General features: G+C 43.5%; 2 protein-coding genes across 6 annotated transcripts in view; one reads left to right on the forward strand and one right to left on the reverse strand.

Annotated features, from left to right (window-relative positions):
- The first annotated feature begins 2,056 nt into the window (after positions 1 to 2,056).
- ANKRD29 (ankyrin repeat domain 29) overlaps positions 2,057 to 27,538 on the forward strand; it is a 66,747-nt gene continuing 41,265 nt past the window's right edge. Inside the window, exons 1-2 of one of the 5 annotated variants that reach the window (XM_034995906.1) lie at positions 2,057 to 2,199; positions 13,590 to 13,700. In XM_034995906.1, coding sequence (XP_034851797.1) covers positions 2,179 to 2,199; positions 13,590 to 13,700 — 132 coding nt within the window. In that variant the 5' untranslated portion in view covers positions 2,057 to 2,178. Of the gene's footprint in view, positions 2,200 to 2,512; positions 2,916 to 12,567; positions 13,720 to 27,538 lie in introns of those variants that run through there. The other 4 variants (XM_034995907.1, XM_034995908.1, XM_034995905.1 and 1 more) reach the window with 4 other exon arrangements.
- LOC118004533 (N-alpha-acetyltransferase 50-like) lies at positions 24,597 to 25,245 on the reverse strand. The gene has a single exon (XM_034995910.1). The coding sequence runs from the start codon at positions 25,165 to 25,167 to the stop codon at positions 24,658 to 24,660; it is 510 nt and encodes a 169-aa protein (XP_034851801.1). The 5' UTR covers positions 25,168 to 25,245; the 3' UTR covers positions 24,597 to 24,657.

The following is a 27,538-nucleotide window of genomic DNA, read 5'->3' on the forward strand; positions in this document are numbered from 1 at the left end:
ATCTACAGGCACATTCTTTCCTGTGACTTCGACAAGAATCCCATCAGCAGCCTGGCCAGGGACTCACTGCCAAAACCAGCTTCGAGCAGCAAGTGTGGTAGTGGAAAGGAAACAGGCTTTGGACCCAGACAGACTTCATGAAAGGTCTAGCGCTGTCATTCATTAGCAAATTACTTCATCGCTCAGAACCTTAGTTTTTCCAGCTGTGCAATGGGCATAATACCTACCCCACAGACAGGACTCAAAATACATTCTCTTCCCTCCTTTTGCTTAACAAAACTATTAAAGCAAAACCTCCTGTGCTCAATCTTACATAATAGTGTTGCATGGCAACTTCAAAACTGTCTCATCCATAAACACCTAAGGCGGGGAAAAGTTTCGAGTCTTTCTTGATTTAAAAACTTGAAATTTTCTATCAAATTTTGGAATGTTTTTATTTTAAAATTAAGCAGAAAGTGGGGCACCTGGGTGGCTCAGTCAGTTAAGCGGCCAACTCTTGGTTTCAGCTCAGGTCATGATCTCAGGGTGGTGAGATGGAGCCCCACGTTGGGCTCCGTTATCAGTGCAGAGTCTGCTTGAGATTCTCTGCCTCTACTTCTCCCTCTGCCCCTACCCCTGCTTGTGCGCTCTTTCTCTCTTTCTCAAATAAATAAATAAATAAAGTATTTAAAACAAATTAAGCACAAAGTAATATGATTTATCTATAACAGGTAAACATTTTTATTTCATCCTGAACTTTTGTTTTATTTTTCTACTTTTGAATTAAATATTCATTACCAATTGAACTGAGAAGAGAGAAAGAGGCACAGAGGTGAGGGGAGAATGAGTAGATTCTTACAGTGTGAGCATGTGAGACATCTACTTTTACTTTAGCATTTGAATTTTCTAAAAAGGCTATTATTGCCTTTTATACTTTAAAAACAATATTTTTAAAGGTTTTATTTATTTATTGGACAGACAGAAACACAGCTAAAGAGGGAAAACAAGCAGGGGGAGTGGGAGAGGGAGAAGCAGGCCTCCCACTGAGCAGGGAGCCCCATGTGGGGCTTGATCCCAGGACCCTGGGATCATGACCTGAGCTGAAGGCAGACGCTTAACGACTGAACCACCCAGGCACCCCTAAAAATAATATATTTTTAACTTAAAAAAATGTGATTCTCCCACTTTTACTTCCCCCAAACCAACCCTGGGCAAGCAGCAAGGCAGTATGCATGAGGGAGTGAACAGCTCCTGAGATACTCCAGCTGTTCAGCAAAAGGCCCAAAAGGAATGGCGACTGGTGTAACCAAAAGGAGGGGGCCATGAGTAACATTCCCAATTTTGCCCTTCACCTTCAAAAAGGAAAATACCACATATCACTCATTCAATCAAAAGGCTTGTTTCCCAGCTCTTTCCCAGGAGGAAAACAAAACAAAAAATACATTATTAGAAAAGAAAAGGAAGAGAAAGAAAAGAAAACCTAAAACGACAGAAATAAAAATGAAAACTATTTGGAAGGGTGGTGTGAGGATGGGTGAATTTTTTTTCTCCTGTTTCATCTACACCATCAATGTCTGCTGTAATGAAGGTTGGGAGTCCTCTGATGCAGACCATGCTCTTTTGGAAGATGTGTGAGGTGTGGGATGGGGGTAGGCGTGTAGTGTGTATACGGGGATGTGAGTGTGGGAGTATTACGTGTGAATCTGTGTGTGTGTATGTGTAACAGGAATGCGGATGTGCATGGAATGTGTGTACGAGAGAGCGTGGGCGCGTGCTGGGGAGTGTGGACCGCTTGTGTGTGGAACGTGAAGAATGTGCGCAGTGTGGCGTGTACCCCGGTGTGTGTGAGACTGCGGATGTGGACGTGCGAGCAGTGCGGAGGGTTGGTGTGTGCGTGCAGAGCGCGCGCGGTGCCAGCGGAGTAGAGCGTGTGCGGGCTGGGGGCGGGGCGGGCGCGGGCAGGTGCGTGCGCCCCGCGCAGCCGGCCCTCGCCCCGGCGCCCCCGGCGGCCCCGCCTCCGCCCCGCGCCCGCCCCGCCCCGGTGGTCCCGCCCCCGCCTTCCCCGCGTGGCCCCGTCTGAGGCTGGAGCGCGCGGCGCCGGAGGCCTCCCCACTGCGGAACCCGGCGGGGAGGGGAGGGCGGCCTGGGGCGGGCGCCCCGCGCCGGAAGCGTGCCGGTCGCGCTGGGGTGGCCGCGGACATGTGGAAGATGTCCTTCAAGGTGAGCGCCCCGGGCTCCGGGAGGGAATGCCGGGCCGGGCGGCAGACGTGCGGCGGCGGGCCCGCACCTGCGGAACTCCCGGGGTCGCCGCCGCCGGCGCCGCGGGGCCCGCAGGGTGGAGTGAGCGCTGCCCTGGGTGCTGGCGGGGGACGGGAGGAAGCGACCGGGCTGGGATGGCTGCTGTGGTTTGTGGTTTGGTTGTGTGGGCTTTGCTTGAAAGGCTTTCGGTACTTACGGCCGCAGGTCCGGGGAGCCCGCCGCGGGGCGAAGGGGCGGCTGGGACTGTCGCCAGGGTAACGGGCGGGGGCGGGGCGGGGAAGAAGCCCGCGGTCTGCGCTGTCCTGCGGCCGTGCTCCGGGAGAGACCCGGGCTGCGGCACCGATTCCCCATTCTGCGTCCTCGTTTCGGAATGCTAGCGGCACCACTGTCGCCTCCTCTCCAGAGCACTTTTCGGACGCCGAAGCTGAGTGCCCAGCAGAGTGCAGCTGCAGCTGATGACCAGGCTGCAGGGTCCAAAGGAGTCTTGTCTTAAAAGAGTTTAAAGTCATCCCATTGAATCTTCACATTTCAGTATGAAAGTGATGATCCTTGATTTGCCTCTATTGGAAGGTCTTAATACAAATAATTAAAATGTATTGAGCACGTAAAATGTGCCTGACTCTGAGCCAAGGGCATCTGGGCGCATCTTCTGAATCCTCAGGAAGATCCATGAAATGGTACGTTCGTGTATGTCTCTCATTTTTTTTTTTATTTTTTATTTTTTTAAAGCAAGAAGACTAAAACATGGTGGAGTTAAGTAATTTATCACTATCTTGCAGCCAGTACGTGAATGGTGTTAACATTGAAACCTTAATGTGTCTGGCTTCCGTCTCTTACAGTAGCTCATGTAAACAGAGGGATGATATGTTGAGATTTGCATGTTAGAAAGATCTCTGGCCACAGTTTGGAGAAGGCAGTGGAACTGGGGTCATCTTGTTAAGTGGTAGGGACTAGGGAACAGGGGTCTGGAATGGAAGGAAGTAAACAAATGTGAGTGACTTAAAAAAATTTTGATCTATGGAATTCTGTAACTGATGTTATTCCCTGAGTTAGAGAAGGCTAGAGAGGTAAAGATGTAATGTTTGTTTGGGACATGTAAAGTTTAAGGATGGATGGAAGTCCAGGTAGAGATGTTGATTAGACAGATCTACAAACTGGGAACCCCGGGAGTATAGTCTAGGCGGGAGATAGAGATGAGATGTAGGAGTGAGCAGTGTTAAGTGGTAATTAAACCCATGAGAATGAATGCAGTTGCCCTGTGACACTATGTACAAGTGGAAAACAGAGGACTGAAGACAAAATCTTGAGAATGAACAGAATAAGAGAAGCCCATTGAGAAAACTGAAGAGCAGCCAGCGATGTATGAGAACAATCTGAAGCGTGTGCTGATATTTAAGCCAAGGATCTCTAATCCTTTGATAAAGATGGGGAGGAACTCAAAGATAAATACTACAGAGAAATCAAGCTGGGAATTGAGAAGTGTCCATTGTATTTAGTAACAAACGGCCACTGCTGACCTTGCTCAGAGCAGTTTCAGTGAAGCGCTGGCTTCAGAAGCCTGATTGCAACAGCTTCAAAAGAGAGTGGGTGGCAACCACCAGTGTCCAGAGCTGTTTCAAGAAATTCTGCAAGAAACAGTGGCCGCAGCAAGGATTTGGAGCAGGCCAACGGTTTGTTTGCTTTAAAATGGTAGAGACTCGGGTGCCTGGGTGGCTCAGTTGGTTAAGCGACTGCCTTTGGCTCAGGTCATGATCCTGGAGTCCCGGGATCGAGTCCCGCATCGGGCTCCCTGCTCATCGGGGGGTCCACTTCTCCCTCTGACCCTCTTCCCTCTCGTGCTCTCTGTCTCTCATTCTCTCTCTCAAAAAAAAAAAAAAAATCTTTAAAATGGTAGAGACTTGACCATCTTTAAATGATGACAAATATCTCAGCAATAAAAAGACAAATAACCCAATTTAAAAATGGGCAAAGGAGATGAATAGACATTTCTCCCAAGAAAATATACAAATGGCCAATAAGCACCTGAAAATATGCTCAACACCTTTAGTCATCAGGGAAAGGCAAATCAAAACCCTAATGAGACACCACTTCACACCCACTAGGATGACTATAATCAACAAGACAGACGGTGTCAGGTGTTGGCAAGGATGTGAAGAAATTCAAGTCTTCATACCTTGCTGTTTAGGAATGTAAAATAATGCAGTCATACTAGGAAACAGTCTGGTGGTTACCATATGACCCAGCAATTCCACTCCTACATATATACCCAAAAGAAATGAAAACACCTGTTTACACAAAAACTTGTACACAAATGTTCATTTTGTTATTCATAATAGCCAAAAAGTGGAAACAACCCAAGTGTCCATCATTTGTTTATCATTGATAATAAACAAAATGTATGTATTAGCTTGAGCTGCCATAACAAAATACTATAGACTGGGCAGCTTAAACAGCAGGCATTTAATTTCTCACAGTTCTAGAGGTTGGGAAGTCCAAGGTCAAGGTGCCAGCAGATTCAGTCTGGTGAGAGCTCTCTTCCTGGCTTGTAAACAGCCACATTCTTACTGGATCCTCATAAGGAGAAAGGAATCTCTGGTGTCTCTTCCTTTTCTTGTAAGAACACCGATCCCATCATGGGGATTGTACCCTCTTGATCTCATCTAACCTAATTACCTGCCAAAGACCTCACCTCCAAATACTGTCACATTGGGAATTAGGGCTTCAACATGAGTTTGGGGGGGGGACACAAATCTTCAGTCCATACCATGGTGTATCCACACAATGGAATATCATTCAAAAGAAGGAAGCCCTGAAACATGCTACAATGTGGATGAACCTTGATAGTATTATGTTGAGTAAAAGAAGCCAGACCCAAATGATGCCATTTACATGAAATGTTCAGAATAGGCAAATCCATAGAGATAGAAAGCAGATTCTTGGTTGCCTAGAGCTAGGGAAGAATCGGGGGGTGGGGAGCAATTGTTAATAGGTATGAGATGATGAAAATGTTTTGGAATTGTGACAGTTATGCAGCCTTAGGAATACACTAAAAACCACTGAATTATATGCTTTAAAAGGGTGAACTTTATATGTAAATCAGAATCTCAATAAATAAGTATTTGAAATGATAGGGAGACCTGATAGAGGGGATGACTGAGCTGAGTGAGGAAGCATGGAGGAGGTGGGCGAGGCAGAGCGTGTGAGCGGGGTTTCATTAGTTGTAGGGGTTCCCACTAGACAGGTGGGGAGGAAACCCTCTTTCATTGGGGTTAGGGGAAAGGAGGTGCAGTTGAGCAATGGTATCTACATTTTATAAAAGTAAAGACCAGGATGAGATCAGAATTTGGGGTGGGTAGGAAAGAAGGTGTCAGAATTTGCCATCAAGAAAGGAGAATAACCAGGAGATGACAGCTAGTAGGTGAGGTGAGGCACAGGACAAGCTGGTGGGATGGCCTGAGTCGTGTATACTTGACCGGAAGGGCAGCGTCTCAAAGACAAGTGAGGAGAGCCTAACCGTATTTTCCACTCCAGGGCTGATGTGGGAGAAGGTCCAGCCCCCACCAGCTGGGAGGTGCCGGGGAGCTCACAGCAGGGAGACAGAAGAAGTGCTCTGAGCCAGGTTAAGGACGGCAAGTTGATTTTCCATGAAGCAGACTTCCAAACAGCACACAGGGAAGGCCTGAGGACAAAGGGAGCAGAGACGCAGGCCCGTTGACTGAGCCTCCACTAACCCTAGCTAGCATACTATCAAACATATCAAAAGGTGCCCACAGCCCAAGATAATAGACTTTTTATTGTATATTTTTGGAAAGGTTTTTACTATATTGCTATTAAAACGATTTAGCCATGAATACCATTTAATTTATATTGGCCCATGATTTTTCTGCAACTTTCATATATAGTAATTCTTGTGCAGGGAGAAAATCAGACCTACAAATTATTTTCATGTGCCATCAATATTTTATGAATATCAAATTCAGCGGTGAATAGAGTTGACAAAGATGATACATTTTGTAACTATTTTATTCATTCACTTTGATTTTAGAGCCATAGATTAACTTTATTTTCACAGGCCTCTGAAAGTCTCATAGGCCCTCTTACCTGGTACCAAAGCCGCTTTTAAAAAGCCCTGGCATTGTTGGCTGAGTCTGTGGGAGAATAAACAGCCTCTTATTGATGACAGAGAGTCACCGCATGTAGGGCTGTTTGCTTCTGAGCCACACGGACCCCTTTGTAGCTACTTCTCCTTGCTCCATTAAGCAATCAGCAATCACTGGTATGCCTCCAGTAAACCAGGAAACTTCCTCTTCCAAAATTGGCAAGTCCTCATTTGTTCTGGTTGGGAAAACAGACACGTTTGTTAGAATTATTTTTAAAGTAAAAGCAAACTCAGTAAAAGCAGACGCAGGTCTGAGCCTTTTTGTGGAATAAAGGTCACGCATTTCAGTACACTGACTTGTGACTCTCAACAGCTGTTTCAGGACTTACTCTTCAGGCCTGAGGTTGCCAAAAGCCTAACACAATGAGGAAGGAGACTCTTAACGTGGTGAAGGAGGTCACCACAGTAGAGGAAACATTGCTAGAGGAAGAACAATGCCTGTATCTTTCTTGAGCACATTTTCCCTAAGAGGACAAAGGGCTCAATACCATGTTTCACCTTGGTGATAGAAACTGCTCATGGCTGGGCTAAAAGTAGGGGAACTTGTATTTTCCAACCTTGCTCTGAAAGTGCATAAATTATCTCATAATAGGCTTCAATTCACCAGTCAGCTAAAATTATTTGAATTACAGGAAAATAAATTTACAAAGCCACATATGTTTTTCAACAGCTTTATTGAAATACAGATCACATACCATATAACTCACCCATGGAAAATGTTCATTTCAGTGGTTTTTGGTATATTCAGAGTTGTGCAACCATCAGCACAATCAATTTTAGGATATTTTAATCATCCCCCCAAATAAATCACATTGCCATTAGCAGTCACTCTCTATCCCCCACCCAGCTTTAGATAACTGCTACTGTACTTTCTATCTCTATAAAATGCCTATTTTTTTTGAGAGAGAGAGAGAGAGAATGAGTGAGAGAGAGAGCACCAGAGTGGGGAGGGTCAGAGGGAGAAGCAGACTCCCCGCCAAGCAGGGAACCCAATGCAGGACTCGATCCCAGGACTCCAGGACCAAGACCCAAGCCGAAGGCAGTCGTCCAACCAACTGAGCCACCCTGGCGCCCCTAGATATGCCTATTCTTGACATATATGTCTTAAACAGACTTTCCAGATGGTCTCGAGTTCTGAGTTTGGAAATGCTGGTGTTAAATGATCCTACCTCTAAGGCAGAATGCTTGGGGTAAATCATTCACTTTTTCTCTTTCAGTCTCCTATCACCTTCAGAAGTGTAACAATACTGACAACATAGGGATTAGGCTTCTCTAATGTTTATCAAGCATTCTGAAATTTTCAAGTACTTAGCATGAAGGGGACAATGGATTAGAATAGCCAGTGACAGGGCTCCTGGATGGCTCAAGTGGTTAAGCATCTGACTCTTAGTTTCGGCTCATGCCATGGTCTCAAGGTCCTGAGATCAAGCCCCATGTCGGGCTCCGCACTCAGCACAGAGTCTGCTTGTTCTTCTCTCTCTGCTCCTACCCCTGCTCTCACTCTCTCAAATAAATAAATTTAAAAATCTTAAAAAAAAAAAGAATAGCCAGTGACATCTCAAAAGTGTCCTTCTGCACATGGCTTCTCAGTCCTGCATTCTATCCTTATTTAATGTGGCCTCTAACATAAAAAATTCATTACTCATGTTCTCTTGATTGAATTAGTAAGTACACAATCAAAACCCACAGTATTCTAAACCCTTTTAAAACTAATGGTTTAGGGCGCCTGGGTGGCTCAGTCGGTTAAGCGTCTGCCTTTGGCTCAGGTCATGATCCCAGGATCCTGGGATCGAGTCCCGCATTGGGCTCCCTGCTCTGTGGGCTCCCTCTCCTCCCCACTTGTGCTCTCTCTCTCACTATCTCTGTCTCTCTCTCTCAAATAAATAAAATCTAAAAAACAACAAAAAAAACCTAATGGTTTAGGGCGCCTGGCTGGCTCAGATGGTTAAGCGTCTGCCTTCGGCTCAGGTCATGATCCCGGGGTCCTGGGATCGAGTCCCACATCGGGCTCCCAGCTCAGCGGGGAGTCTGCTTCTCCCTCTGACCCTCTCCCCTCTCATGCTGTTTCTCTCTCGCTCGCTCTCTAAAAAATAAATAAAATCTTTTAAAAAATAAAAATAAAAAAAAAAACAAAAAAAAACTAATGGTTTAAATCTCTCCCCCTCTTAGCTTTTAATCAGAATTCCAGTTCTGTACAAGTAACAGTTTCCCTTCTGTGTTTCCTCTCCCCTTCCTTCCTGTAACGAATTGCTGGTAGTGTAATAATGAGCAGTGTATGAGCCAAAATCCTGGCAGTAAAGGGGAGAAAAAGAGAAGAAAATATGGCATATGTAGAAGTTTACACTGTTTTTCTCCCAAGAAATGAGATATAAGACCTCAGACTCTGGACTCGGAGTTGGGTTTGAATGCTGGTTCTATTACTTCCTAACTCTATGACCTTGAGTGATTCATTCGTGCCTCAGTTAACTCATCTTAAGAATGGGAATAATATGGGTGCTTGGGTGGCTCAGTCGGTTAAGCATCTGCCTTCAGCTCAGGTCATGAAACCAGGGTCCTGGGATCGAGCCCCACGTCAGGCTCCCTGCTCCGCGGGAAGCCTGCTTCTTCTCCCTCTCCCTCTAACCCTTCCCCTGCTTGTGCTCTTGAGCGCTCTCTCTCAAATAAATAAAGCTTAAAAAAAAAAAAGAATGGGAATAATAAAAACACCTATGTCGTGAGGCTGTTCTGGGAATTAATGCATCAGAGCAATGAAAGTGCTTAGCACGCCCGATACAGAGCGAGATCTCAGCGTTGGCTGGTGTTGCTGTTTCTCATAATATCGTGACTAACAAGCCTACCTGAGGGAGGCTCACTGGCCTCATTGTAGAGATCAGAAAAATCAAGAAAGAAGTTCAAGAGTAAAGCATTTCCACGTGCATCATCTTCAAAGGCTAAAGGGCTTGCCCCTGTTTCACTCTTAGCACTTACGATGATGTGCAAATTGTACCCGGAAGAGGATTGGAAGTTATCCAGGCAACATGGGGTGTATCAACCCCAAAGAGAAGGAAGGTCAGGGGCCTTTCCGTCTTGGCAGGAGACGAGCTTGGAATGAGGATAGGAAGGAGGCCATCGGGGTCAGTGCTGCCTTATTCCTTGGTGTCTACAGAATTCCTCGAGGCCGAACAGTGGGATGGCTACGAGGGCAGCCCCGAGCACCAGACTGCCTGGGTCTGAAGCCTGCCTGTCCTCTGTCCCTTACCTCACCTGCGCAGCGGCATAGTGACAGTGCCCACCTCACTGAGCTCTGATGGGGATTCAGTGAGTTGGTATGCGGAGCAGATACCAAGGTACAGAACAAGCACTTAGTATTAGCGCAAGATACCTGCCCTGCCTTGTGTCTGCCGCAGTGTGATAGAGCAATTACCCACGTTTAATGATAGTCGTTTCCCCCTGGAAGCCCCTTAGGCACTGAAAGTCCGTGCGTTCACAGCCGAACTCATCCCTTCTTCCCAAAGCCTGCCCCTCTTAAAGAGTTTCCCACTCTCGGGAATGGCACCACCTCAACCAGGCACTCAAACCAGAAACCCGGGAGTCAGACCAGGCTCCTTCTCCCACCTTCTCCTGCATATACAGTTGCAGACCAAAACTGTTTAGTTTGGTTCCTTGAAATTTCTCCAGTCTGTCTCATCCTTCAGCCCCACAATTGTTGCTTGAGCTCGGGCCCTCATCTTCTCTTGCCCTGTCTATACGATAGTCCCCTAACCCTTGTAGACACCGACCTCAGTCCGGCTCCAGGCATCAATCCATTCTCCCTGAGGCTGCCACAGGGACCTTTCTAAAACACAAAACCAATAGTATCTCCCCACCTTATAACCCTTCCTTGGCTCCCCAGTGCCCAGGCAAACCCCATAGCATGGCACAGCAGATCCTTTGGGATCTGGCCCTGCCTGCTTTCAGCCCCACAGTGTCCCTTGACCTCTCTCCACTCCCATCCTTCAATCCAGCCCTTCCGAGCTCATGACAGTTCCCAGAATGCTGTGACGAGCCTCCATGTCTTTGCTTCACTGCCCCGTCTGCCTGGGATGCTCCTTACCCAGTTTCCTGCTCATCTTTTGAGACTCTTCTCGAGAATTCCTTATCTTTGAAGCCATTCCTGGCTACACCCCCCTCCCCCAATATAGGCTTGGCCATTCTCTGCTCTCACAAGTAATCCGCATTCCTGTTCTAGCACGTGTAATTAACTTCTGATGCCTATTGGCATGACTTACTTTCCTCCTGGGCCATAAAGCCATTAGAGCAGAAATCAAGGTTGACTCATACTTCTTGTCCTAGGCCCTGGCCAGTACCACTGTCCCTATTACAGGCCAGTGACCAGGCAAATGAATTTCCAAGAGCTGTGAGGACTGCGCATTTATAGCTAGCATTTCTTTCTTTTTTTTTTTTTTTAAGATTTTATTTATTTATTTGACAGAGAGAGACAGCCAGAGAGAGAACACAAGCAGGATAAGTGGGAGAGAAGCAGGCTTCCCGCTGAGCAGGGAGCCCGATGCGGGGCTCGATCCCAGGACCCTGGGATCATGACCTGAGCCGAAGGCAGACACTTAACGACTGAGCCACCCAGGCGCCCCTATAGCTAGCATTTCTTGAGTGTTCACCATCAAACTGAGTTGACATGTATCCTTTAATTCTCTAACAACACATGGCAGAGGTACTACTCCTGGCATTATTTATTTATTTATTTATTTTTTAAAGATTTTATTTATTTGACAGAGAAACACAGTGAGAGAGGGAACACAAGCAGAGGGAGTCGGAGAGGGAGAAGCAGGCTCCCCACTGAGCAGGAAGCCCGATGCGGGGCTCGATCCCAGGACCCTGAGATCATGACCCGAGCCGAAGGCAGACACTTAACAACTGAGCCACCCAGGCGCCCCTACCCCTGGCATTATTATGCCCATTTTACTGGGACAGAGAGCAGTTAACCTGCCAGAGTAAAGAGCTGAGAAGTAGCAGGCTTAGGACTGGAACTCAGCTCTTTCTTACCCCAAATCAACTCTCTTGCCTCCACCTCCCAGTAAATCAGGCACTTGAGGGAGAATGAAATCTGTACGTCTTTTCACAAAGTTCAGTTTCTAAAACCTTGTGGGAAACCAGGAAATCTAGCCCTGACAGGAGAGAAAGCCCCGAAGCCATCCTCAAGGCAGGAGAGCTTATTATGACAATACAAGTTTGTGGTTTCCAGATGGTTTTTTGAAAATAATTTGGGGTTAAAGAGAAACAACAAAATCACTAAAAATGATTTACAATTTATTACTCTCAAGTCTTCATGTTTCAGGAAAAGCCAACAGAGCTGTTCCGTGGTGATAACTAAATTCTCTTCCTAATTCACCCTTCAGACTTCATTTTGGCCTTGTGCAATCTCCCTACTGAAAGGGTATTGTTTCGTGATTTCTGATACAAGTCAGACCTGCCTGGCCGTCGCTTCAGCCAGTCACCCGACCGCTGTAATAGGGGACCCAGCCCGGTACAAACCCGCCAACCCTGGGTGTGAACATCACCATTGCCTTTTGGCCTGAAAACTCCTGGGACCATAATATTTACGCCTTTGGGGAAAGCAAATTGTTCATCTGGAATTTGAGGGGATTTTTGTTTTCCTCCTACTGGAGCCAGGAAACTATTCAAAGTATGTTTGCAACCTGCTTAGCACTCCCCACTTGGCCATGCTCTCCTCCGAGAACACACGAGAGCACTAAGCCGTGGGTGAGCTGAAGGGCAGCAGAAAAGAAATCCTCGTACCAACAGATGCCCCCTTCACTCTCACTGAGCTTTCACTTTAGATGGCTCTGTGGACAGGCGCCTGGCTGGCTCAGGGAGTAGAGCATGAGACTCTTGATCTCGGGGTTGTGAGTTTGAGCCCTGCACTGGGTGTGGACATTACTTAAAAATTAAAAAAAAAAAAATGTTAATCTTTAGATGGCTCCTTGTTGTGGGTGACATTGTTTTGTTTTCTTTTTAACTTTGCATAGGTAGGTAAGACATTGAATTTAATGCCTTATCAGTATACTTAAAAGACATATCGTTTAAAAGGGCCTTGGGGTCAGATAGGTGTTTTAAGCCCACCCAAAACATGCTTTTGTTAAACAATTTGAATGCTAGAAATTTCCTGAGACCAGCAAAATTCTTTATAGTACCAATACTCGATTTAATTTTGCCTACTGATTCTAACTTTGTAAAGAAAAGTGGACAGAGGGTGAGAAGCTAGCATCTGTAAGCATTTATGATGTGTTGGGTACCGTATTTGCCAATTAACTTACATCATTTAATCCTTACCAAAAACTTCAAGGCAGGTAGTATAAGACTCACCAAAGCCAAGTCATTTGCCCAGGGCTGGGGTTGAAACCCAGAGCTGTCTGGTTCCAGAGCCTCCCCGTCACCCTCACCCTCCCCTGTCACGGACTGTTGTCTATAGATCCAAATTGATGTGTTTTAGGAAAGGCAGCTGTACTGCAGTCAATTCTGCCACTCTGATTCTTGAAGAACTGTTTGCCAGCTCTATTCCTTCCATAGGATGGTTTCCACATTAACTTTGCAACTTTAAAATGACGCAGCCGTGGAAAGAAGGATCCATATGAGGACACGTTAACAGTGTTTTCTGCCCAGAGTTCCTCATTTTTAACTGAATCCTCTGGCAAGTTTCCAGCAAAGGAAATTAGGTGGAGGGGAGGGGAGGCCTTGACCCGAAAGCTGGAATCAGGTAGAAAGTTGAGGGCATAGAAAAAATGTGTGTTGGGGAGGTCAGAATCGGGAGAGATTTCTCTCTGCTTAGAGGTGAAGAGGGATTTGGGAACGTTTCAGGGAGGAAATAGCATTTAAGCAGAGCCTTGGCCTTGAAGGATGGGGGAGCACTCCTTTCAAGCAAAAAGGAAACTGTGAACAAAGACACAGAGGCAGGAAAGGGAGAACATTGGTGGAAAATAAGGTATTAATAGTGCTATATTATCAACAGCACTGCTTTTCATAACGGCACTCCGGTATCTGGTATAAAACAGAATGTGTTCCATGACCAAGTATATCACAATCATCTGTTGCTGGAGGAGCATCTGTCCATGCTCCGACACATCTGGAAATTCTGCTTTTTGAGTGGCATATATTTGCGTAGAGGCGGTCACATTAACTGATGTCAAGTTTAAGATCCTGTCTCATTTTGCTTCTGCAGAAGGAAACTCCACTTGCCAACGCCGCATTCTGGGCAGCAAGAAGAGGCAACCTGGCTCTGCTCAGGCTGTTGTTGAACAGCGGTCGGGTGGATGTGGACTGCAGGGACAGTGTACGGATGGATTCTTTCGGTATATGCATGCCAAGGGCACGCCATTTCCCCTGCCGGCATGAGAACAGCTCCTGAATACATTTCCCTGTACAGTGCTTATCTACTCTTTCTGTATGCCTGCTTTATCCTTTTAAAAAGTCCAAGGTACCCTGGTGAATGTAAAAACTTTTGGGGGGCTGAAGGGGTGCCTGGGTGGCTCAGTTGGTTAAGGGTCCAACTCTTGATTTCTGCTCAGGTCGTGATTTCACTGTGTGAGATCGACCCCCGAGTTAGACTCTGTGCTCAGTGGGGAGTCTGCTCGGGATTCTTTCCCTCTGCCTCTCCCCCTCCACTCACACACACTTGTACACACATGCACGCTGTCTCCTTTCTCAAATAAACATTTAAAAAAATTAAAAACATATTAGGGAAACCATTACATGCATAAAACGGAAGGCAGCCACAATAAGGAAAGAGGCACTTCACTGGGAATTACAATTAGCAAATTCCAAGAAGGAAAGTGTTTTTAGTCAGAGAATTCAAACCAACTGCTTCCATGGAAAGTGGAGATAATTCAGAGCAGAAGAGGACTGCCATGAATGTGTAAGTTGGGTTTTTCTATAAGGATACGAGAACTGAGAATGGAAGCCACCACCCAGCCTCTTACCTTTCACTATCGTTGCAAACATCAGTACACGCACTGGCAAGTGAGGGGTCTAAAAATAAATACTCCTGCCCACTGGCAGGCATCCTTTGGGGAGCCCTCCCCCTGCAGAGAGAATCAGTGATTTGTCTGTACTCAGCAGGATGATGCATCTCTGGGGATCAGGAAGACCTCAAATGAGAGAGAGACAACAGAAATACTTTGATTTTAGGAATAAAAATGTTTTCAAGGGAGCCTTATTCTTTTCCAAAAAGCGGGATGTGCCATTTCCAGCTTTTATTGCACAAATTTGGTAGTGAGATCAGCCGCCCGCCTGAGGTATCCAGGTTTGTTCGCTTTGCCCACTGGGGGCATCGGTGAGCGGTGTCTTGGGTTTGCACCTCCAGATCCACCCAGACCCTTCTTCAGTTTGCTCTGTGTCACAGAGCGCTGCTGCTGCCAACTCCCAGTCCAACATTGCTCTTGTAATGGCACAGTTTTATACATCACCACACTTTCTTCCAGCCAGCCAGTGTGACTGTGCTCCTTTCGCTGGGGCCCAGGCTGATAGGAGGTCAGGCATCTATGAACTGGCCATCCCAGTCTTACGTGGGTCTCCTCGGCAGCTATGGGCCACACTGGAGTAGGAGTGCTGGTTTTCCCTGTGGCCTCACCCCCTGATTGCACTGATGACCATTTTTCCTCTTTCTCTTGAAGTCACCCTTTCTCAGCCACCCCTATAAATCTTTCCTGACTTTCAGTTTCCTAGGGGCCGCCTCACAGTGCCACACACATCTGCCCCCCAGATAGTAAGCACCCCGTACGCTCAGCCTTCCCAGCGCCCTTTCCTCCTCAATGTGACCTGCTACCTTCTTTCCACTCAGAGCTCATCCTCTGTCTCTCTTGGTCTGCTCTCTCAACCAGAAATTTTGCTTCTATGAACAGATACTAATATGTTTACTTCTCCTCGCTTAAACTAAAAACTCATTTTATTAACAGCTCTCTGGAGAAATGGTTCCTTAAGCCAAAGAAGGGAGTCTAATTGCTGGGTGGTAGGGTAGCTCTATTTTTAATTTTTTGAGGAACCTCCATACTGTTCTCCAGAGTGGCTGCACCAGCTTGCATTCCCACCAACACTGGAGGAGGGTTCCCCTTTCTTCGCATCCTTGCCAACATCTGTTTCCTGTGTTGTTAATTTTAGCCATTCTGACAGGTGTGAGGTGTTATCTCCACCATGGTTTTGATTTGTATTTCCCTGATGATGAGTGGTGTTGAGCATTTTCTTATGCACTACTAGGATTTACCCAAAGGATACAAAAATACAGATTCAAAGGGACACATGCATCCCGATGGTGATAGCAGCATTATCAACAATAGCCAAACTGTGGAGAGAGCTCAAATGTCCATCGGCTGATGAATGGATAAAGAAGATGTGGGGTGTGTGTGTGTGTGTGTGTGTAATGGAATATTACTCAGCCATCAAAAAAACGAAGTCTTGCCATATGCAACAACATGGATGGAGCTAGAGTGTATTTTGCTAAGTGAAATAAGTCAGAGAAAGACAAATACCATCCTGATCTCACTCATATCTGGAATTCAAGAAAGAAAACTGATGAACATATGGGAAGGGGAAAAAGAGAAAAAGGAGAGAGGGAAACAAGCCATAAGATGCTCTTTTTTAAAAGATTTTATTTATTTATTTGAAAAAGAGCACAAGTGGAGAGGAGGGGCAGAGGGAGAGGGAGAAGCAGGCTCCACGCTGATCAGGGAGCCTGATGCGGGACTCGATCACAGGACCCTAGGATCATGACCTGAGCTGAAGGCAGACACTTAACCAACTGAACCACCCCGGCACCCGAAGAGACTCTTAGCAGTAGAGAACAAACAGGGTTGATGGAGGGAGGTGGGGTGGGGGATGGACTAGCTGGGTGATGGGTATTAAGGAGGGCACTTGTTATGATGAGCACTGGGTGTTGTATGTAATGATGAATCACTGAATTCTACTCCAGAAACCAATATTGCACTATATGTTAACTACCTAAAATTTAAATTAAAAAATCAATTAAAAATTTAAAAAATAAAGGAGAAAGTCTAAATGATGGTAAGACAGCTTGTTGATTTTGAAAGCATCTTTAAGATTGGTGGTAACAGAGAACAGAAAGATGTTTGGGAATAGTACAGGTCTTAGTTCCCCTAAAAATTTCACTGGGAGGATTTCCACCTCCTTCAGGTGCCACCTGAATATGGAGTCTGGGTTCCAGGATGACCCTGGTGGTGAATGACCTCTGACCAGTCCTACCCTGGCCAATGGTGCCCGGCCTCTGGTTCACCTGGAACTCCTAGGAGAGCTGATGGAATGCAAGGAGAGGCCCTGGGGCTCTCTTGGGAACTGCTCCCAACCTCGGGTTCATGACCATGTTCTAACTTCCAACAAATAGCATTTAAAGAATGAATACATTATCTCTAGGCTACCCACCACACAGCAAAGCTTTGATTTGCTAACATTCACCTTCTTTCCTAGATTAATGTTGTCTTCACATGATATTTACATTTTTTGCTTTCTTCATCTCTCTGATGCACATTTACCACCTCATCCCCCCACACCCACCTCCCCTCTGGTAACCATCAGTTTGTTCTCTATAGTTAAGAGTCTGTTTCTTGCTTTATCTCTTTTTGCCCCCTTTGTTTTGTTTCTTTAATTCCACATATGAGTGAAATCATATTGTACTTGTCTTTCTCTGACTGCCTTATTTCGCTTAACGTTATACTCTCTAGATCCATCCATGTTGTTGCAAATGGCAAGATTTCATTTTTTATGGCTGAATAATATTCCTGTGTGTGTGTGTGTGTAGATAGATGAACAGACAGATAGATATCTTCTTTATCCATTCATCTGTTGATGGACACTTGGGCTGCTTGCATATCTTGGCTATTGGAAATAATGCTGCAATAAACATAGAGGTGCATGTATCCCTTCAAATTAGTGTTTTCGTATTCTTAGGGCAAATACACTATAGTGCAATTACTGGATCATAGGGTCCTTCTAATTTCTTGAGGAACCTCCATACTGTCTTCCACAGTGGCTGCACCAATTTGCATTCCCACCAACTGTGCACGAGGGTTCCTTTTTCTCCACATCCTCACCAGTATTTGTTGTTTCTTGTGGTTTTGATTTTAGCCATTCTGACAGGAGTGAGATGATATCTCATTGTGGTTTTCATTTGCATTTCCCTGAGGATGAATGATGTTGAGCATCTTTTCATGTGTCTGTTGGCCATCTGGATGTCTTCTTTGGAAAAATATCTGCTCATGTCTTCTGCCTATTTTCAAATTGGATTATTTGGTTTTTTGGTGTTGAGTTGTATAACTTCTTTATATATTTGGATACTAACTCTTTATCAGATTTGTCATTTGCAAATATCTTCTCCAATTCAGTAGGCTTTTAGTTTTGTTGGTTGTTTCCTTTGCTGTGCAGAAACTTTTTATTTTGATGTAGTCCCACTACTTTATTTTTGTTTTTGTTTCCCTTGCCTTGGGAGACATATGTAGAAAGATGTTATGGCTGATGTCACAGAAATTACTGTCTGTGCTCTCTTCTAGAACTTTTATGGTTTGAAGTCTCAATTTAGGTTCTTAATCCATTTTGAGTTTATTTCTGTGTATGATGTAAGAAGGTGGTCCAGTTTCATTCTTTTGCTTGTAGCTGTCTGGTTTTCCCAACATCATTCATTGAAGAGACTGCCTTTTTCCCATTGCATATTCTTGATTCCTTTGTCAAAGATTAATTGACCATAACACCATGGGTTTATTTCTGGACTCTCTATTCTGTTCCATTGACCTATGTGTCTATTTTTGTGCCAGTACCATTACTGTTTTGATTCCTACAGCTTTGTAATATAACTTAAAATCGGGAATTGTGTTACCTCCAGCTTTGTTTTTCTTTTTTAAGATTTCTTGGGCTATTCTGGGTCTTTTGAGATTCCATACAAATTTTAGGATTATTTGTTCTAGTTCTATGAAAAATGCTCTTGATGTTTTGATAGGGATTACATTCAATCTGTAAATTGTTTTGGGAAGTATGGGCATTTTAACAATATTTTTTCTTCCAATTCATGAGCATGGAATGTCTTTCTATTTGTTTGTGTCCTCTTCAATATCTTTCATCAGTGCTTTATAGTTTTCAGAGTACAGGTCTTTCACCTCCTTGGTTAAGTTTATTCCTAGGTATTTTATTATTTTTGGTGCAATTGTAAATGGGACTGTTTTCTTAATTTCTCCTTCTGCTACTTCGTTATTAGTGTATAGAAATGCAAGGGAGTTCTGTACATTGATTTTGTATCCTGCAAATTTACTGAATTCATTTATCAGTTCTAGTAGTTTTTCACTGGAGTCTTTAGGGTTTTCTATGCATAGTAGTATGTCATCTGCAAATAGTGAAAGTTTTATTGCTTCCTTACCAATTTGATGCCTTTTATTTCCTTTTCTTGTCTGATTGCTGTGGCTAAGATTTCTAGTACTATGTTGAATAAAAGTTATGAGAGTGGACATCCTTGTGTTGTTCCTGATCTTAGGGGAAAAGCTTGTCAGTTTTCCCCATTGAGTATGATGTGCACTGTGGGTTTTTCATATATGGCCTTGATTATGTTGAATATGTTCCCCCTGTTCTACTTTGCAGAAGGTTTTTATCATGAATGGATGTTGTACTCATCAAATGCTTTTTCTGCATCTATTAAAATGATCATATGGTTTTTATTCTTTCTCTTATTGATATGACATGTCACATTGATTGATTTGCAAATATTGAACCACCCTTGCATCTAGGAATAAAGCCCACTTGATTGTAGTGAACGATTGTTTTACTGTATTATTGAGTTCTGTTTGCTAATATTTTGTTGAAGATTTTTGCATCTATGTTCATCAGACATTTTGGCCTGTAGTTCTCTTTTTCTATAGTGTCTTTATCTGGTTTTGGTACCAGGGTAATGCTGGCCTCACAGAATGAATTTGAAAGTTTTCCTTCCTCTTATATTTTTTTGGAATAATTTGAGAATAGGTATTAATATGTCTTGAAATGTTTAGTAGAATTCACCTGTGAAGCCATCTGGTCTTGGATTTTTATTTGTTGGGAGTTTTTTGATTACCAATTTAATTTCATTCCTAGTAACTGGTCTGTTCAAATTTTCTATTTCTTCCTGATTCAGTTTTGGTAAGGTTATATATTTCTAGGAATTTAAAGACTTATTTGTATTTCAGTGGTGTTCATTGTTATTGCTCCTCTTTCATTTCTGATTTTGTTTACTTGAATCCTCTCTTTTCTTTTTGATGAGTCTGGCTGGAAGTTTATCGATTTTGTTGATCTTTTCAAAGAACCAGCTCATTGATCTGTTCTGTTGTTTTTTTAGTTTCTATATCATCTATTTTTGCTCTAATCGTTATTATTTTCTTCCTTCTACTGGTTTTGTTGTTGTTGTTGTTGTTTCCTAGCTCCTTTAAATGTTAGGTTAGGTTGTTTATTTGAGATTTTTCTTCTCAGGATAGGCCTATATTGCTGTGTACTCACTTCTTAGAACCACTTTTGCTGCATCCCAAAGATTTTGGACCTTTGTGTTTTCATTTTCATTTGTCTCCATGTATTTTTTTAATTTCTTCTTTGATTTCTTCATTGACCCATTCATTTGTAAGTAGCATGTTATTAACTTCCATGTATTTGTGCTCTTTCCAGATTTTTTTTCTTATGGTTGATTTCTAGTTTCATAGCATTTTGGTCAGAAAAGACGCATAATATGACTACAATCTTTTTCAATTTGTTGATACTTGTTTTGTGGTGTAATAAGTGATCTATTCTGGAGAATGTTCCATGTGCGCTTGAAAAGAATGTGTATTCTGTTTTAGGATGGAATATTCAGACTATATCTGTTAAACCCAACTGGCCCAATGTTTCATTCAAAGCCATCATTTCTTTGTTGATTTTCTGTTTTTATAAATCTGTCCATGATGTAAGTGGGCTGTTAAAGTCCCCTACTCTTATTGTATTACTCTCAGTTAGTTCCTTTATGTTTGTTATTAACCATCTTACATATTTGGGTGCTCCCATGTTGGGTGCATAAATATTTACAATTATTATATCTTCTTGTTCGATTGTCTCTTTTTTATTATATGGTATCCTTCTTTGTTTCTTGTTATAGTCTTTTTTTTAAAGTCTACTTTGTCTGATATAAGAATTGCTCCCCAGGCTTTCTTTTGACATCCATTTGCATGATAAATGTTTCTCCATCCATCTCCATTTCAATCTGCAGTTGTCTTTTGGTCTGAAATGAGTCTTGTAGGCACTAGATAGATGGGTCTTGTTGTTTGGGTTTTTGTTTTTGTTTTTAAGATTTATTCATTCATTTGAGAGAGAGAAAGAGAGCGAGCACAAGTGGGAGGGGTAGAGGGAGAGAGAGAATTTTAAATAAGTTCCATGCCCAGTGCAGAGCCTGACACAGGGCCCGATCTCATGATCCTGAGATTCTCAAGTCCAGTGAGTATCTTTATGACCATTACTTTAAATTCTCTATCAGGCATATGACTTATATCATTTTGCTTAGATCTGTTGCTCTGGTTTTGTCCCATTCTTCTATTTGGGACATTTTCCTCTGTCTCCTCATTTTGTCTAATTCTCTGTGTCTGTTTCTGTGTTAGGTAGGAAAGTCAGCTACGTCTCCCACTCTTGAAAGTAGTGGCCTTGTGAAGAAGAGGTCCTGTAGTGCCCTGTGTTGCAGTGTCCCCTGTTCCCCAGAACCTGGCACTTTAGGGGGTCTCCCATGTGTGTTGTGTGCCCTGCTGTTGTGGCTGAGCCACTTTTCCCTTCAGTTCAGGCACCTGCAGTGGCTCTCCTTGCTGTTTTGGGCAGTGTTTGGTCCTGGTGGTGTTAGTGGGCCAGTCTGGGGCCACCCTGGGCTTGAGTTGAGTCAGACCAGGTGTTTGCCAGAGATGCAGGAGCACCAAACTGCAGGGTGCTTTCCCTGTGTTGCCCTTTGAGAAGCTTTCATTGGCAGGCGGGGCCTACAATCAGACCAGCTGTCTGCACCCAGCCCACTGCTGGGGCCACAGTATGATTGCTTGTGTGGTTATCTTCCCTTCTCCCCAAGGCAGGAGTCACTTTGGAGTGGTGCTGACCCTTGTTGGGGCTGCCTGCACACTACCAGGCTTATGGCCCTGGTTTGAATGGGCTCCAGCCAAGAGCACATTGGAGGGGGCAGAGCCGCAACATGCCCAGGTGTTAGGTAAGCGGGGAGTGGTGTTAGCCAGTTAGGTAGGGAATATCCGTGCTGTGCTGGTTCCTGCAGGTGGTCGTGTGTTTCTGCTGGGGGGCAGGGGAAGGAAATGGTGCCTACCGGCTCCTTTGTTCCTAGAGAAGTCTTCCAATGATCGCTGCCCCTCCAGCACATCTCCGAGACTAGTAAACAAATGTCCCTCCCATACACGCCAGGCATTTTTTAAACTGCTGCTTTTTTTTTTTTTTTTTTACTACCAGAACATCACATAAGTTTATTTCAGATGTAACAGCAATGTTAAAATCAACAAGTTTAATTTTTAACTACACCAAGTAAACTTAGCCATTTAAGTATTTTTAAGTCATTCCCTCCAAAAAACTGAGGGAGCTTTTCTTTTCCACCCCACAAACCACGGTTTCCCAATAGTTCTATTTTTGGAGGACTTTCAATTGATGAGTAAACTGCTTTGGGGATATTTTAGAACTTCTTTCCCCAAATGAAAACTAGTCTGGACAAATTATATATTGCATAGATTTCTCTGGAGATTCTTTTCTTTAGAACCTAAATGCAATTACCATAAGGATAATTTTTACCTATTTGCCCTATAGTAAAAACTATCTGTCCTAAAAAATACGATGGATATATCCTCTGATCTTCCAGTTAATTGTTTTACCTCAACAATTTTTATGTTCCAAAATAACCAACTCAACATGGGACATTACTTGAGTCTTTACTGACTCACAGGCATGTGAACTAGTGCCCAGCTTCTACATCCTCCTCCTCCTTAAATGGATGGAATTACTTAATACAAGTTTGATGTAGGACAATTAACCCTTTCCAAACAAGTCTGATGTACGACAAGCCTTTTCAAACATACAATTTAGGTAAAGTCATTGTCTACTGTGGAAAAAGAAACTATAATGATAGGGAGCCTACATACGCAATTCAAAATTTATTTTTTTTCCCCTCCTTAAATAACATGTACTTAATTGTCATGAGGCAGCTATTCAGTTTTCAATAACCACACTTAGGGATACATTCATAGGACTGATTAGATAGTCCTGGTGAAATGGTTATAGAAATAGAGGCAGTGTCATCTCAGAAAACTCACTTATATACCAAAATCTATTCTGATATCTGGAAGTTTACAAAAAGGCTGAATTCCTCAAACTAGGTATGCCTTCTGTAACTCAAGCACTCTTCTCTTGGCAAGAGCAAGCTGAAGCTTATCCATGAAGGTAAAGGTGCTTAATGCTAACTTTTTTTCTAAGCTTATATTTGGACTGCTGAAGAAACTGATGCCCAAGAAACCATTTTTACTATCTTAAGATTCAAATCCTATAAACTCATTCAACTATCTTCCTTTTCCTGTATTACTCTTGGCACTCAATTAAGACTGCTGAAGTCTATTGTACTTTGTACTTTCACATTCTCAAAAAAGATTATAAAATGTGCATAAACATTGTGTAAAATAATTTTGTCATTTAACATATTTGGAGAGATGAGATTTCTATTACCAGAATTTACATAAGGATAAATATTATGAGTCAAACTTCCTTTTAAAGTCAAATGACAAGAAAATTCAAGCCCCGTGCATTGTTTTAAAGTCTAATGAGAACATTTCATGGGCCACCAGTATTGGCAATCTAGAAAATTTTAAATATTGGATAAGGGGCTATGGAGGAAAACATGAAAATTTCAGATGTCTCCTATCTTACAGAAAGTTATCAACCTGTCCAAAGTTATCAACTCCCTATGTGCCAGAAAATGATCTGGCATAAACCAGTCCCATCAGTAGAGGAGGTCACAGTGACATTTACATTATTAACACTTCTGAACTTCTACTTTTCCAAGAACGGAAGCAATATGTTTAACAATTCCCCCTCCCCCAAATCCTTAAACTCATTATCACAGGCACAGAAAATAAGCAAATCTGGGATGTTCTCCAACAGATAAGCAGTAGCACAGCTATGTTATTCTCAAAAATACTGTCTAGATATTCTTTCTTATATAATCAAATGCTCCGTGGCCACGCTTTTAACAGTCTACATTAGCTGACATTAAATGCACTTATTGTGCCACGAGTCCATCTAAGCTTCCTTTTAGGTTTTTTTTAATATGTCCAAGAGACAATACCTGCTTCAGGTTTATCTTTAGGGGTATTGACCTATAAGGACATCAACTCCCATTTTTAAGGTTAGACTAACTATTGTGGGTTTACTGAAGAAAAAGGACAGGAAAAAAAAAGTAAATCACAACAAACCTCTTTAGGTCAGTTAAAGGCCATATCTCTAGCTGGGATATTAAAAAAAATTAATCTCACCAGCCACACTCTAAAAGTTAATGCCACTAATAACAATCAACAGGAGGAAAAATAAACCTGCTAACAACCAGTCCACTCATTAGCAAAAAGCAGTTTAACTCAAATACTGAGACCAAAGTAAAACACTACCTACCCAAACTGTCCCAACCACCCTCAGCGAGGAAGAAAAGAAATAACTGCTTAAAAAAACAAAATAAGCTTAGTACTTCTTACAAGGATAACAATGGTCCAACTCCTGAGACAACACTCAGAAGGACAAAAGGTGGAGTGAAGGCAATGTCTAGGGATTAGTATCCCACAGTCTTGAAAAACCCAAAGTACCACAAACACACTACACTTGTCTTTGAATTAGAGAACAAGATATTGCTGCTGTTTCTTTCTGTCTTCTGGTATATACAACATTTTGTAGGCTCTGCCCTTCAATGTGAAAGCAGGACGTTAAAAAAAAAAAAAATTGACACTGACACCCAAATTTTTGGGACCATATATATCTTAACTGTGAAACCAAACAGATCTATACCTCCTCCTTCCTACAATCAAACCACCTCACAAAAATAAGAAAACTAAAACAATCCAAACATGATTAATTTTAAAGTCCTTGGAAATATTAAACCTTTTTTAGAGGAAAGAAAAAGAAAGAAAGGAGGACAAACAAGAACAAGAAGGGAGGGGGAAAAGAAAGAGGGGGGAAAAAATCAATGGGCCTCTCTTTTATTTGGCGACAAGCAAGTGCAAGAAAGTTCATTTCTAATTTGTTCAGTTGTCTGTCTTTTGCACATCTGCATTCTGGCCAGAAGGGACTTTGAGGTTTTTCTGCAACACATGAGCATCTGCTGGCTCTATCCTCTTAGAGTAGTTCTTCTTTGTCTCAATAATCTCAAAGCCAAACTTCCTGTAGAAGTCAATTGCCGACTCATTGCTGATCTGGACATGCAGATAGATGTTGTCAAAAGTGCCATCTTTTTCACAGATGTTTAAGACATGATTTAACATTTTAGTTCCTATTCCTAGCCTTCGGTACGGTGCCAGACATCCTAGTGTCATGATGTAAAGTCTCTTCTGATTCTGTGAATGATCCACCCTACAGCATACTGCACCTACTGCAATATCATTGAAATAGGCAAGTTTTGCTAGCTCGCCAACCTCCAGCACATCCTTGTAGAACTTGTCATCGTAGCTGACTGGAAAGACGACCTGGTTTAATCTCTTCAACTGTTTAATATTGTGTGGTGTCACATCTCCCCGCTCGATCCGGCTACCTTTCATCTTCCCCGCCTGCTGAGGCCGTTGTTACCAGCCATATCAACGCCGTTGTCGTCGCCGCCCTGAGCTCTCCGCGCCCTCAGCTCGGGCCACTCAACCCCCACAAGCCGGCCTCCCCGCCTAGGGCAGGGAGCTGAGCGGGTGACCGAGGCTGTGAGAGTCAAGCGCAGCCCTGCGTCTCCGAAGGGGGCGGGGGTGTCTCCCGCCACCGCGCTGTGCCCCCGCTTCTCCCTAAACTGCTGCTTCTGTGCTGTATCTGTGGGCTCTTTGTGGTGCTATCTCTTTAAGGATAAGGACTCAGTTTCCTCTTGTCCTCCATCCTCTCCCAGAGCTGAGCCACTGATTTTTTAAAATTCCAGGGGCACCTGTCTGGGTCAGTCAATAGAGCATGTTTAACTCTTGATCTCGGTGTTGTGAGTTCGAGCCCCACGCTGGGTGTAGAGATTACTTAAAATAAAAATCTTAGGGCCTCCTGGGTGGCTCAGTCAGTTAACCATCAAACTCTTGATTTCAGCTCAGATCATGATCTCAGGATCATAAGAGGGAGAAGCAGACTCCCTGCTGAGCAGGGAACCCAATGTTGGGCTCAATCCCAGGACCCTGAGAACATGACCTGAGCTAAGGCAGAGGCTTTACTGACTGAGCCACCCAGGCGTCCCTCTCTCCCTATCCCTCTGCTCCTCCTCCCCTGTCCCCCCCCCCCCACACTCTCTCTCTCTCTCAAAATAATAATAATAATAAAATTTAAAAATAAAATAAAAATCTTAAAAAATAAATAAAAATAAAATTCCAGGCTTTAAGTCCTGCTGGTTGTAAGAACTCATGAAATTTGGCTCCTCTAGTTTTCAGAACCAAATATTATGGGGATTCATCTGCCCCCATGTGGGCTCTCCGGTGTAATTATCTGTTTCCCTCCCTTCTCCACAGCTCCCTCCCCACCCAACCCCCCTCTCCCTGCATACAGCAGTGGTCCGTTCACCTCCCCACTGCATCTCTGCCCTTGCTACCCTCTTCAGTGTGACCTCTTCTCTACCTTTAGTTATGGACTTTGTTCTTCCAGTCTTCAGGTCGTTTCCTGGGTTACTTAACACTGATGAGAGTGTCATCTGTTGTAACTCCCATTGTATATCTATTGATACTCCCATTGTATCTATCAGACAAGGTGAGCTTAGGGTCCTCCTACTTCGCTATCTTCCCAGCAATCTTCCAGATGGGTTTTTAAATCAAAGATTCTTCTATCTGCAATCTAAATAAAAATTGTTCACATTCAGGAGGAAGTTAGTAATACCAGCTTCCACATGCCATTCTAATCCTGGAAAATACAGAGGAAGGTGTTCAACTCAATAATGGATGGTACAGCCTAATGAATGTCTAACATTCAAATACCAAATGCGGTCACATGGAAGTAGAGAAAATGTCATAGAACACTTCTATGAAGCCATTAGTTTTGTTTTTTTTTTTTACTCTACCTGTACTTTTCATACATAGCAAACAAGACTTTTCCAAAATTAGTATTTTTTTTTTTAAAGATTTATTTATTTATTTATTTGAAAGAGAGAGAATGAGAGAGAGCACATGAGAGGGGAGAGGGTCAGAGGGAGAAACAGACCCCCGCTGAGCAGGGAGCCCGATGCGGGACTCGATCCCGGGACTCCAGGATCATGACCTGAGCCGAAGGCAGTCGCTTAACCAACTGAGCCACCCAGGCGCCCCCCAAAATTAGTATTGAGATTCACAAAAATCAACAAAAGCCAGATGAAAACCTAACATTTACTGAAGTATCATAATATTTCCATATCTAACACTTACTGAATTAATATCTAACATTACTATGTTAAGCACGTTGCCTGCATTATCTCGTTTACCCATTTGATTTAATCCAGCAGATGCTTTTATTATTCCCTGTTTTGCAGATGAGGAGGGTGAGCCTTGGAAAGGTTCCATAACTAGCCCAAGATCATAGTGTCAGTGACCACTCAATTCTACTGCCTTCCTACAGAATGCCACCAATGAAATTAAAATGAGGCTTGTAAGAGTCACTTATTACCCTGTACCTAGCAAGCCTTCCTCCTATGCAGAACCATCTCTCTCCCTCTGGTCCACCCTAGAAAGGCAGGCTGCTGCATATGCAGGGGTAGTGGTCAAGATCACAATTCCAAGCCCTCGAAAACAACTGTAAATTAAACTCTAAGCCCCAGGAATTATAAGCAACCTGCCCCCAGGTGACACAGTTAATTGATGATAGAGGCCGACGTGAACCCCTGGGCTCCTGGCTGACTACTATGATTTCCCATTTCATTGAGGTACCTTGCATCTTTACCTGAATCAGTTTTAAGATAAAGACTTCTAAACTCAGAAAACCAACAGCTACCAC

This window comes from Mirounga leonina, unplaced genomic scaffold (genome assembly GCF_011800145.1).
Source record: "Mirounga leonina isolate KUSES-001 unplaced genomic scaffold, KU_Mleo_1.0 Mir_93, whole genome shotgun sequence".
NCBI classification, from domain to species: Eukaryota; Metazoa; Chordata; class Mammalia; order Carnivora; family Phocidae; genus Mirounga; species Mirounga leonina.

What these genes read in the sequence shown, in the direction of transcription:
- LOC118004533 (XM_034995910.1), bottom strand. Translation starts at nt 25,167, where the DNA reads ATGAAAGGTAGCCGGATCGAGCGGGGAGATGTGACACCACACAATATT.